This window comes from Amyelois transitella, chromosome 21, assembly GCF_032362555.1.
Source record: "Amyelois transitella isolate CPQ chromosome 21, ilAmyTran1.1, whole genome shotgun sequence".
Taxonomy (NCBI): Eukaryota; Metazoa; Arthropoda; class Insecta; order Lepidoptera; family Pyralidae; genus Amyelois; species Amyelois transitella.
The window spans coordinates 1357215-1370529 of NC_083524.1; the positions used below are offsets into that span (position 1 = coordinate 1357215).

Below are 13315 nucleotides of genomic sequence, written 5' to 3' on the forward strand. Positions count from 1 at the left end.
CCCTCTCCTCCACGTCGAGGGACCGGTCTGGCGATTGTGTTCGCCAACGCTCAATCATGGCCGCCTCTTCAGCTGAGTCAGCGTCGAGGCTGGCCAGGCTCCACTTGCGGAACCGGTCCCTCGGGAGATTGCGATCTTGACTGGGCGGCCGCACCGAAGCCGGTCTGGAGACCGACATCCGAACATATAAATGGTCGGAGAGGGTCTCCACATCCCCCAGGACACGCCAACCTGTGACACGTGCAGCGGCGGAAGGGGTAGCGAACGAAACGTCCACTATGGAGCCCCCATTCCACCGTACACAGGTGTTGGCAGTGCCCTGGTTTAGGACACACAGCCCCGATGCCACCATCCAGTCGGAGAGGATCCTGCCGCGCAGGTCAGTGACGGGGGAACCCCATACCAAAGACTTGGCATTAAAGTCCCCCGCCACTATTACAGGCATGGGCGCCGCTCCCGCAATAATCCGCCCCACCTCTAAGAGGAGGGACTCAAACTCCCGTCGCGGTCTAGATGGGGCGAAGTACACAGCGACAAGAACCATGTCGCCCCATCTAGCCGCAACGTAGCCCCGGCCTGCACTCTGCTTGACCAGAGGAGGCCGGTCTCCCAACCGGGGTATGGTCACCGCGACCTCTCCCTCCGTGTCCCTTACCCACGTAGGGAGTGGGGGAACAAAGTACGGCTCAGACACAATGGCAGCACTAATGCCCCACTCCGCCAGGTGTTGCAGCAAGAGATCTTGCGCGCGGGCGGAGTGGTTGATGTTGCACTGCAGCAGCTCAAGTGCTTGGTGCTGACGTCTGGGCATTAGTGCTCCATTGTGTTGCCTACTCTTTTTAGCCCGGTGGGCTCCAGTCGTCCCCTGGTGCGCGGGGGGTTACACGCCTTCCCTCCCATTGTGTGCTTCGCCGGGAGTTTGGCATGATGGCACACCGCGCACCAGGGCTCCTTCTCAACACATTGCTGTGTGAGGTGCCCCGTTTTCCCGCATCTGTGGCAAAGTTCCGACCTGTCCACCGGTGATGGGCACAGCGCCCTCGTATGGCCCAAACCCATGCACCTGAAACAGCGCATGGGCAGGGGTTCCAGGCCAGTGATTTTGGCAGACGACCAACCGATCAATATACGGCCGTCTGCCACGAGGGCGTTGGCCACGGCTACTGGGCAGGTCACGATGACAGCCCCGGTAAAGTCCCGTGTCATTCGGATCTGCCCCACCTTTACATGTTCCGGTGGACATTTGCCAGCCAGGGACACCTCATTCCGCAAGGTCTCCGGGGTGATTGATTCATCAAACCCGGAGATTTTAATTTGGGCCGTTTTGTACGGCCTCGTGACCTCGGCCACATCCCCCACCAGGTCCCGGATTTTGTCAGCAAGGTTGTCAGCGACAACGCTGCTGTCGTTTCCGGGAATCTCGATGATTCTGGCGCCCGTCGCCGTACTCCTCACCGCCACGTGATCCACACCCACGGTCGCCAGTTTTATAGTGGTGACCCTTCCCATCACCGTTTTGTAGTCGACTGTGGCACCCGACTTGAGAGTCACCACCACAGCCGTCGATTTGGGAAGGGCATACTGCCGCTTGACCGGTACGGGGGCCGTAGGGCGAGGAGCCGCACTATCCACCTCAGGGGGGGAGGATTTTTTCCCCTTCCCCTTATTTTTCCCTTTTTTCACTACCTCCGTCCAAGAGGAGGAGGGGGAGGGTTCCTCCTGGGGTGGGGCGCCAGAAGCATCCTGTGAGGGAGCTTGCTGGGCCTTTGCCGTTGTGGCTTTAGGCGCTTTGGGCGCCGGGCCAGGTCTTGCCGGGGGCATCAGGGTGGAACCTGCAACTGCCCCCACATTTCCGGGTTGTATGGGTGCCTTAACTTTTTTGGCATCATGGGCCTTTCCAGCCTCCTTATTGCGACGGTCAGCCGCAAGTGGTGGACGCAGCACCTCCTGAGGGGCAACAATAGCCCTCTTTTCTAGCTCCTTTATGCGGTCATTCATCATTCCCCCCAGAGAGAGGAAAAGGTCCCTGGTGAGGGACTCTCCGAACGACCGCATGGAGCGGTCAACTTGGGCCATAATATCGGCCGTCGAGTCTAGGGTCTCCGCATTGGGGGCCTTCCTCTCCGAGAATGCGGTACGGAGGGCTTTGGTCTCCTGCCTGAGCAGCGCCAACTCCTCCCGCATTCTCTTGTTGTCGGCCGCCATTTTGCGGATGGCCTCTGCCTCTTCGCCTCGGTCCGAGATTTTATCCGCCGCTGCGAGGATCTCGGCACAGGCGGCCTTCATTTTCGCCCAAGTTGTCCCCTTGAGGTTGCCCGACTTCTTGGCCTCCTCAAGTACGGTTCGAGCCGCCTTGCGCACCACCTCCAGTTGACCGTCCACTATTGAGGCTTCACTGGTGTTCTCTTGGGGATCTTTTAAATAACCCGCCGCTCTGTCCGCCTCATCTTCGAATTCGGCGAATTCCGACGCCATTTGTGATAGCCTGGCCTTAGCCTGGCTCAGCCCCGCACTGGTCGCCTTTGCCGGCGCACGCCCTCTTTTGGGCTCGCTAAATTTTGCACCCTTTTCAGGGAGCGTGTCAATGTTTTCGGCCCTCCTCTTTGGTGGCGAAGTTTGTGTGCGCCGACCAGCGTGACGGCCCCTCGTGGCTGTGTTGATTTTGGGGCCTCGCGATCTTAGTGTAGGCCCCTCCAGCGCCTTCCGTTTGCGGGGAACACTGCCCCTGCCGTCCTTGAGGTCTTCCATCATTGTGGCTTCCGGAAGGCTGTCGTAGTCCTCGTCGGATGTCGGCGCGAGGATTAGCGACCCTCGGCTCGTCGACCGTGTCGACAATTGGGAGGGACTTGCGTCCCTCTGGCGGTAAGTGCCCCCCCCAGATACGGTGGGGCAGCCCACGCCCGAAGGCGTGGGGAGGGATTCTCCGACTCCTTGGGAGTCGGTACCCTCCTGGGGTATTGTAGTTTTCTTAGACGCCATTTTCATTGATTTCCTTTTTTAACAGGGTGAGGTCCCTGATCTCCTCCACCTCTTCAGTGGGCGCTTGGGACGGGACTCCCCCCCCCCGCCATTCATCCCATCGGCACGCCCGACCTTGGGATTAGGGTTATTTTTTATTGAGGTTTTCTTCCTCGCGACGAAACGTCCTCGGCCCCATCAATTTGGGGTAACGAGTTGCCCGGCGCCGAGCCGAAACCTGACGCCGCGCGAGTCACATCCACTCACTGTCTGAGGGCAGACAAGAGGGAGCGACTGGTAGGCGGACCTGGACGCAAAAGCGTCTGCCCAGAAGCCAGTTAGGCTATTCAACCCGTCCATGTGTCAGGACATTTGCCGATGGATAACAAAACCCCTAATAGCGGAGAGTTATTAACCATCGCCCAGGGTGCACCAGCCCAGTGACTTGTCAGCCCGCCGCTATCACCGGATCAAAGATCAAGCAACAGAAGCAAAGCTTTCAAGGTACTGAGCCAACGTGGAGGTTTCCTGACCGTAGCACCCCCAGCATAATCACTTGACCTTGTTTCATAAAACATATAAGACGTTTTGGTATGTAATGAAAAAAGGGTATGATTAGTTTATCATTTGAGGAAACGGTAACATACATACATTATAGTTATGTTGTGGGATAGACAGAGTTTCTTGTAAGACTGAAAGGCCTTGGAAGGAGTCTTGAAAAGACTGAAAGGCCACGTTCAGCTGTATGCGCTAACAAGGGATTATTAACTTACATACATATATACAAATGGTCACGTCTATATCCCCTGCGGGGTAGACAGAGCCAACAGGCTTGAAAAGACTGAATGGCCACATTCAGCTATTTAGCTTAATTATAGAATTGTGGTTGCTAACCCATCGCCTAAAATAAAATCCCAAGTTTGTAAGCCTATCCCTTAGTCGCCTTTTACGACATCCACGGGAAAGAGATGGAGTGATCCTATTCTTTTTTGCATCGGTGCCGGGAACCACACGGCACATTATTAACATCTTAATGACTAAATTGAGAAGTCGATATCAAATTATTGAGTCGCTCGGAGACTATGTATCATTGTAACATGATTTGACACGTCCGAGATAAAATAAAGGTACGTTACTTGCGCGTTTAATACCTGTATTATATACTAGAGGCCGCCCGCGACTTCGTCCGCATGGCAACCCTATCAATTCCCCGGGAACTCCGGGATAAAAGCCTATATGTTATTCTGGGTTTTCAGCTACCTACATACCAAATTTCATCGTAATCGGTTCAGTAGTATTTGCGTGAAAGAGTAACAAACATCCATACTGACATACTCGTAAACTTTCGCATTTGTAATATTACTAGCTGTTGCCCGCGACTTCGTCCGCGTTAATTTCGAGTTGAATCTTAATCATACAGTCAGATAATCTTAATAATAACACAACTCCCATCAAATCTGTCTTTAAATTTAAATATGTTAACTCTGATAATATATTAAAGGCGTTCAAACAACTTAATTTGAAAAAGTCTGAAGACCATTGGGGTATGTCTGTTAGTATCATAAGTCAAATCATAGACATTATTGCATCTGATCTAGCTTTTATATTTAATGAATGTATTGATGAGGGTATTTTTCCAAATTTAATGAAATGTAGTAAATTAATACCTTTATTCAAAAAAGGGGAGAAAACAGTCCTTGGCAATTATAGACCTATTTCTATATTGCCAGTTTTGAGCAAGGTGTTTGAGAAGATGATGCTTAATCAAATGCAACAATATTTTAAAATCAATAACATTTTCCATTCCCAACAATATGGGTTCACTGCCGGGAAGTCCACCACTGATGCGGGAGTAGCACTTGTTACTCAAATCTATGACGCGTGGGAGAGCTCACAGGATTCAGTTGGAGTCTTTTGCGATCTCTCTAAAGCATTTGATTGCGTAGATCATCAGACACTTTTGCGTAAACTTCGTCAATATGGGTTTGACCACAAATCAACTAAACTAATGGCATCCTATTTGACTGATAGGCTTCAAACTGTAGATATTAATGGAGTAAAGTCAAGCGGATCAAGCGTCTCAATGGGTGTTCCTCAGGGCTCAATTTTAGGACCATTCCTCTTCTTGGTATATGTAAATGACCTGCCTTTTATGGTGGAAAAACAGGCGGGTATAGTGCTGTTTGCCGATGACACTTCTTTAATATTTAAATTAGATCGCCATAGCGAAAATGTAAGTTCGGTTAATAATATAATGTCGTCCATATCTATCTGGTTCTCAACCAACAATCTTCTTTTAAATGCTAATAAGATCCAATGCATTAAATTTACCCTTCCAAACGTAAGGCAGGCCAATACTGACATAATACTGGAAGGCCAGAAATTAGAATTTGTTGAAAATACAAAGTTTTTAGGAATTATAATTGATGCAAAGCTACAGTGGGGTGCTCATATTTCTAAACTTTCCAATAGACTTAGCTCTGCCGCTTATGCTGTTAGGAGGATCCGACAATTGACAGATGTAGCTACAGCTAGGCTTGTTTATTTCAGCTATTTTCATAGCTTGTTATCTTATGGTTTACTTTTATGGGGTAGCGCGGCTGATATACAAACTATTTTTATAATTCAGAAAAGGGCCGTGCGCGCAATTTACGGCTTAGGACCAAGAGACTCGTTAAGACAACTCTTTAAGAAAATAAACATACTTACAGTAGCGTCCCAGTACATTTTTGATCTTATAATGTATGTTAGGAAAAATACCTCTTTTTTTCAAAACGTTAGTGCCACAACTGATAGAAATTTACGTAATAAACATAAATAAGTCATCCCGTTTCATAGGTTTAGCAAAGTCAGTAAATCATTTATGGGGAACTGTATACGATTTTATAATAGGTTGCCGGAGTCTGTTCTTGATATGCCCAACCGAAAATTCAAAGATTATGTAATAAGAAAGTACTTTGTGAGAAGGCTTATTATAGGACTGATGATTACCTTAATGATAAAAACATCTGGCTCGAGCTTGGCACAGGAACCTCGTAATTAATTGTAGTTTGATTTGATCTTAAATCAAAATTCAGTACACTCTGTACATAAATCTTTTTAAAATTGGCAATCCATAAAATATATATTTTTCTTTTGTCAATATTCAATCTCATATATAAATCTGAACAATGTATTCTCTCGTCCACATTCTATTCTAAGTTTAATTAATATTGTAAAGTTGACGTTGTTGAAGAAAATGCTGCAGTGCAGTTTTTTACCGCTTCTTCTGCACTGACGCCTTGGAAGCGGCAGTAAACTTAGTTTTTAAGTAATTTATTTGACGTCAACCAATGTTGTTAAACAATACGTTTTGACAAATATTAAGCGATATATAGTATCCTATAATAATGAATAAAAATTTTGAATTTGAATTTGAGATACAGACAGACAGACAGACAAAAAATGTAAAAAAAAAATTCTCTATCCGTTTCAGTCAAAATATTAAATGTACAGACAAAATATTTTTACCGTTTTATTATATGTAGTATTTTGATTTTCAGTTTTTTAAAAAAAATACTCAAAAAATACAAAAAAAAAATTAAAAAATAAATATCCTGTAATTGTTGGGATTCGAACTTGGACCGCCAACTTCACAGTCTCACAGGCTAACCACTGCACCATCAAGGCCGTTGCGTTGATGGCGAAATTAAAGAAATTAAAGTAGACTACATACATATGGTCACGTCTATATCCCTTGCGGGGTAGACAGAACCAACAGGCTTAAAAAGACTGAATGGCCACGTTCAGCTATTTGACTTAATGATAGAATTGAGATTCAAAAAGTGATAGGTTGCTCGCCCATCGCCTAAAAAAGAATCCCAAGTTTGTAAGCCCATCCCTTAGTCGCCTTTTCACTTAAGTTTGTAAGCCCATCCCTTAGTCGCCTTTTCACTTATATTTATATATTATAGGTATAATGCTGTCGTATAATGATAAATGACTTTGAATTTTTAATTTCATAACTTATTTGCAGGCAAAGTGATGCCTTGAGTTCATTCAAATGTCGATAACTTTTTTTTTAGTGAACCGATTTTGATGAAACAAACTTTCGGAGATAATCGTGATCATACATACAGACAGACAAGAAATTTAAAAAAAATTTTTTTGCTTTCTATTATTCATTCTAAGTGTCCCTCTATCCATTTCAGTCAAAAATACTAAATGTACAGACAAAATATTTTTACTGTTTTATTATATGTATAGATAAGCATGACGAGAGAAAGACAATCAAATAATCATTAATTACTACTTTTAACGTCAGCAAAGGTCAATCTTAACGTAACATATTAAATTCATTACATAATTACATTACTTTTAGATTACAAAGGTATAAATTTGCGTCTAAAAACTCCGTTACGATAACGTATTTAAAATAAACAAAACAATAATTATCGATGAATGCGAGCGAATATAATTTTGGTTTAGATAAATTATCGATTGTTTTTTCATAATATTGATGTCACGTGTTTTAATTATGCCACGTGTGTGCCGTGTGGTTCCCGGCACCAATATAAAAAAGAATAGGACCACTCCATCTCGTTCCCATGGATGTCGTAAAAGGCGACTAAGGGATAGGCTTATAAACTTAGGATTCTTCTTTTAGGCGATGGCTAGCAACCTGTCACTATTTGAATCTCAATTCTATAATTAAACCAAATAGCTGAACGTGGCCATTCAGTCTTTTCAAGACTGTTGGCTCTGTCTACCCCGCAAGGGATATAGACGTGACCATATGTATGTATGTATGTATAAAGAAATTAATGAATCCCAACTATAATTGCGAAAGTAAGTTGGTTTGTTTGCTGTCTTAACACGCGTTATCACCTCAACTAATTCTTACAATTTGCGTATATATAATTAAGAGTCGGGAGAAGAACATTTAATCCCGGTCAAAACTATAATTCCCGTGGGATTTGCGAAAAACCTTTATTCTTTTGTAGGTGACACTATATTCGCGCTTGTATTTGCCGCGAATTCGACTGAGCGAAGCTGCAGATAAAAGCTAGTAGTATAAATATAAGTATAAGGAAAAACGTTAAGGAGTATGTTGGGTGTGAAATTGAGTGACCGGATAAGGAACAGCGTGATAAGGGAATGTTGTGATGTGAAAGAAGATGTAGTTACAGGAATAGAAAAGGGTATGTTGAGATGGTTCGGTCATGAGGAGAGGATGAATGAAAACAGGTTGACTAAGCAGATATACATGGAGAGTGTGGAGGGAAAGGTCGGAGTGGGAAGACCTCGACGAACATATCTTGATCAAATTAAAGACGTCCTGGTAAAGGGTCAGGTCAAAAGTACCCGAAACCGCCGAGCTTGCATGAAGAGAGTTATGAATGTGGATGAAGCAAAGGAAATATGCAGAGATCGTGGCAAGTGGAAAGAGGTAGTCTCCGCCTACCCCTCCGGGAAAGAGGCGTGATTTTATGTATGTATAAGGAAAAACAAACGATAAATATCCGTATGGTAATTAAAAATCTCGTATTGCACACACCTTGTATAACTATACAGATTATTATCGTGACAGCTCCCAATGTTATTAAATTTAATGATGTCAGCATTTTTATTCTCATTTTACCCGACCAGGTTTGTATTATTACATCACATACATACATATAGTCACGTCTTTATCCCTTGCTGGGTAAACAGAGTCAATTTTGAAAAGACTGACAGGTCTCGTTCAGCTTTTTGGTTTGATGATAGAATTGAGATTCAAATAACGATTAAAAAAATCTAGTAAATTTTTCTCTTAAGATTTTTTTAATTCGATCGATTTATATTCATTTAAGGAAAATTTGTGTGAACAATTTTTTTTTGGGCGTCGTTAAATGCGACTAGGCCTTGGAATTCCTCATTAAGGCGATGGGCTAGCAACCTGTCACTATTTGAATCTCAATTCCATCATTTAGCCATACAGCTGAACGTGACCTTTCTGTCCACCTTTTTATGAAAAAATATACATATACATCATCTGTATCTTTCAGTTGTGAAAGTGACTTTAACTATTTATTTACAAATAACCTTATTATTCTGTGATAAGAATTGAAAAGAACGATAAACTAAATGAAACATAATTAACTAAACCTTAATTAAACTAAGTCGATGTCCGCATTATCATTGAGTTATAAACATTTTAAATTACATAGATTAATTTTAAATGTAAGACACAAGGTAGGCTTTGAAGATTTACATATATACATATAATGACGTCTTTATACCTTACGGAGTAGACAGAGCCAACAAATATTTTAAAAGGCCACGTTTAGCTGAATTGAGATTCAAATAGTGACAGGTTGCTAGCCTATCATAAAAGAAGAATCTCAAGTTTATTTGCCAATCCCGTGGCCACCTTTTACGGCATCCACAGGAAAGAGATGGAGTGGTCCTATTCTTAAATGTCGAGAACTACACGGCACTTTTTTATATAAATATAATGTAACCTAGTCAGCATAATCACTTGACCTTGTTTCATAAAACATATAAGACGTTTTGGTATGTAATGAAAAAAGGGTATGATTAGTTTATCATTTGAGGAAACGGTAATATACATACATATAGTAACGTTGCGGTATAGACAAAGCCAACAGTCTTGAAAAGACTGAAAGGTCACGTTTAGCTGTATACCTACGCTAAAAAGTGATTATTAACTTCTTAATGACTAGCTTGAGAAGTCGATATCAAATTATTGAGTAGCTCGGTGACCACTACGTCATTGTAACATACATATGGTCACGTCTATATCCCTTGCGGGGTAGACAGAGCCATCAGTTTTGAAAAGACTGACTGGCCACATTCAGATATTTGACTTAATGATAGAATTGAGATTCAAATAGTGACAGGTTGCTTACCCATCGCCTAAAATAGAATCCCAAGTTTCTAAGCCTATCTCTTAGTCGCCTTTTAAGATATCCATGGGAAAGAGATGGAGTGGTCCTATTCTTTTTGGTATTGGTGCCGGGAACCACACGGCACATTATTAACATCTTAATGACTAACTTGAGAAGTCGATATCAAATTATTGAGTCGCTCGGAGACTATGTATCATTGTAACATGATTCGGAACGTCCGAGATAAAATAAAGGTACGTTACTTGCGCGTTCAATATCTGTTGTATTTATAAAAATATATTATAAGTTGCGCCGAGTGGTTCCCGGCACCAGTACAAAAAAGAATAGGACCACTCCATCTCTTTCCCATGGATGTCGTAAAAGGCGACTAAGGGATAGGCTTACAAACTTGAGATTCATTTTTAGGCGATGGGCCTATCAGTCTTTTCAAGGCTGTTGCCTCTGTCTACCCCACAAGGGATATAGACGTGACCCTGACCATATGTATGTATGTATTATAAGTTGTGAATTCTGGGATATTTAGTTACATACCAGCTCATTTCAATGTCGTACAAGGCGACTCAGGGAATTAGCGGATTTATCCAATGCGTTATACTAGAGTTTTATACGATTCCTTGAATCACAATACGAGGTTTGGAACTATTCACTTCTTCCCCCTGGCTTTAGTCCCGGTTGCATCCTCACCACTCTGGAGAGGAGCCCGGGATAAGCCTTTGACCATTGCTCCTGGATTGGGTGAGTCAGGTTTTTTAACGAAGCGACTCCCGTCTGACCTCCGTAAGCTTTGTAGGTAAACCTGACCCGTATAGTATTTTCTTACCTACCATGCCAAGGTAGGTAAGAAAAACTATACGGGTACCCCGGGCTCCTCTCCAGAGAGGTGTGGATGCTATCAGGACTAAAAGCCAGGAGGAAGAAGTAGGTAGGTAAATACTAGTATGTGTCAGGTGCATCTCCTTCCGCAAGTAAAAGTCAATCCTAGAAAACAATTGATATCGAAATATCGAACCACTCCATCTCTTTACCATGGATGTCGTAAAAGGCGACTAAGGGGTAAGCTTATAAACTTGGGATGCTTCTTTTAGGCGGTGGGCTAGTAGCCTGTCACTTTTTAAATCTCAATTCTATCGTTAAGCCTAACTATCAGTCTTTCAAGGCTTCTGGCAATGTCTACCCCGCAAGGGATATAGACGTGATCATATGAAAGAATAAATGATGACTGATACCGAAAAACGTTCAGAAAATAAAGGTTTTAATTTATATTATTTATTTATAATCGTTTTTTTTGTTACCGAACGTGATTTAAATGTTTTTATAAATTAAGCGTCAATAAAAAAGCGAACAAGTTATCTCAAACTTGTAGTCTGATCACGTTTTGACGCCGTGCATAATGTGCATTTAACCCACTCCAAAATAAGGAGGTTCACATGTTTGCCAGCCTAAAATAATATTTGTTTTCAGATTTAAAAGTTAATCTCAAGAAAATAATTTTTTTAATGTAAAAATATGCAGACAAAAGCCCGTAGAAAAATTAAGTTTATTTCTTTTTCCTGTGGGAATTTTCTGATGTTTTATTTTTAGTCCTTACGTAGAATTCCCGAGGAGTTATTTAAAATACGTACAGGCATAATTTCTTTAATGTTTTATTATATGCAGGCAGAGACCAAATGTTTTCACTTGCAACGATTCCTGCAAACTTACATCGCTTCATCCACATTCGTAACTCTCTTTCTGCAAGCATATATTTTTTATAAGTATCCAGGAAAACATACAGTTGAGGTCACATTTACCGTTTATTACGCTTAATTGCTCTTCTAATTACATGTTGATTGGAATATTATTTGTTATGTATGTGTAAGTAATTATTAATTAATAAGATAGTACTTGCACCGCAAAGAATACAATATTTACATACACATATACATATAATCACGTCTATGTCTCAGAGGGGCAGGCAGAGCCAACAGCCTTGAAAATAATGATAGGCTACCTTCAGCTGTTAAGCTTAATGATATAATTGAGATTCATAAATTGAAAGGTTCGTCCGTCGTCTAAAAAAAGAATTCCAAGTTTATAAGCCTATCCCATAGTCGCCTTTTACGATGGATCCATGGAAAAGGGAAGGAGTCTTATTCGTTTTCTTTTGGTACCGGGAAGCACACATAACAATATTTATTTTTTATAAACACGAAATATCTTTTATTTTATTAAAATAAGTATATATACGAGGCCAACTGCCTTGAAATGGCGGAAAATGGAAATAAAGAGAGGAAAGAAATATTTTTTTTTAAATGCGAGTCTAGTTGTGTTAAAAAAATATTTTTAATAATATTTTGGTTTTCACAACTTAAGTATGAGATTAAATGTTGTCGGATATTGATATTCATATGAAAATATAGTAACTGTAATTTATTCATTTGTTTTATATCTAAATAAGATTAAATTAATATATTTTCTGAGTAAAATAAAAAAAACTAAATAAAAAAAAACCCATAAGCACATTAATTTGCAACAGCGCACCTGTACAATAAAACAAATCTGTAAATTTAAAAAAAAACAAAAAAAGAAAATACTCACAATAAATTAAAACTAAACTTAATTCACTAAACTAATAAAATAAATAAATTAAACTATAAAAATTATCACAACGGTTAGAACCTTACGCCTATTGGCGCGAGACTGACGATTTCATTATGTCTGTCTGTCTGTAAAAAGTCATAATATAAGGCGAGCTATTGAACGGCCGATCGCTGAATCTATTTTACTTAAATCTATGGTTTTACCGCGTGTATTAAAAACTAGCTGTTCCCGCGACTTCGTTCGCGTGGAATAGTTATATTGGGCATCATTGAAGCCCTCAAGGATGAATAATTTTCCCCGATTTTTTTCACATTCTCCATTATTTCGTCGCTTGATGTTATATAGCCTAAAGCCTACTTCGATAAATGGTCTATTCAACAGCAACAATTTTTCAATTCGAACCAGTAGTTCCTGAGATTACCGCGTTCAAACAAACAAACTCTTCAGCTTTATAATATTAGTATAGATTTAGATTATGAAAAAAGAACATTTAATTTAGTAACTATAGATTTCTATATTATATTTAATTTTCTTTTTTGAACATCTAAATTTGTTTATTCATAACATGACATTGTTATTAATTTTATTTTTAATTTTATTTTATTAAATGAATTTTTTATTTTTTATTCATTATATTTATTGTTACATAAATGCATTCTTGCGGGGTAGACAGAGCCACCAGTCTTGAAAAGACTGAATGGCCACGTTCAGCTATTTGGCTTAATGATAGAATTGAGATTCAAATAGTGAATAGGTTGCTAGCCCATCGCCTAAAAAAGAATCCCATGTAAAATGTAATGTAATTTTTTAAGTTAATTATATTAGATTTCCTGTTATAGCCATTGATTTATATTCAAACATCATGTTATCATTACTACATTAAAAAA

The 13315-nt window shown here is 41.1% G+C and overlaps 2 protein-coding genes across 2 annotated transcripts in view; both read right to left on the minus strand.

Moving 5' to 3' along the window:
• Positions 1-12548, minus strand: part of LOC106143262 (venom acid phosphatase Acph-1) — a 35884-nt gene extending 23336 nt beyond the window's left edge. The window contains exon 1 of the mRNA XM_013345307.2: positions 12426-12548. The gene's annotated coding sequence lies outside the window, so the exon portion shown is untranslated. The remainder of the gene's footprint in view (positions 1-12425) is intronic.
• On the minus strand, positions 811-2979 carry LOC106143259 (uncharacterized). Its single transcript, XM_013345302.2, has one exon. The coding sequence runs from the start codon at positions 2977-2979 to the stop codon at positions 811-813; it is 2169 nt and encodes a 722-aa protein (XP_013200756.2).
• Positions 12549-13315: the final 767 nt, after the last annotated feature.

Bases quoted from the DNA above. Each gene is read 5' to 3' on its own strand.
- LOC106143259 (XM_013345302.2), bottom strand. From the start codon at position 2,979: ATGGCGTCTAAGAAAACTACAATACCCCAGGAGGGTACCGACTCCCAA.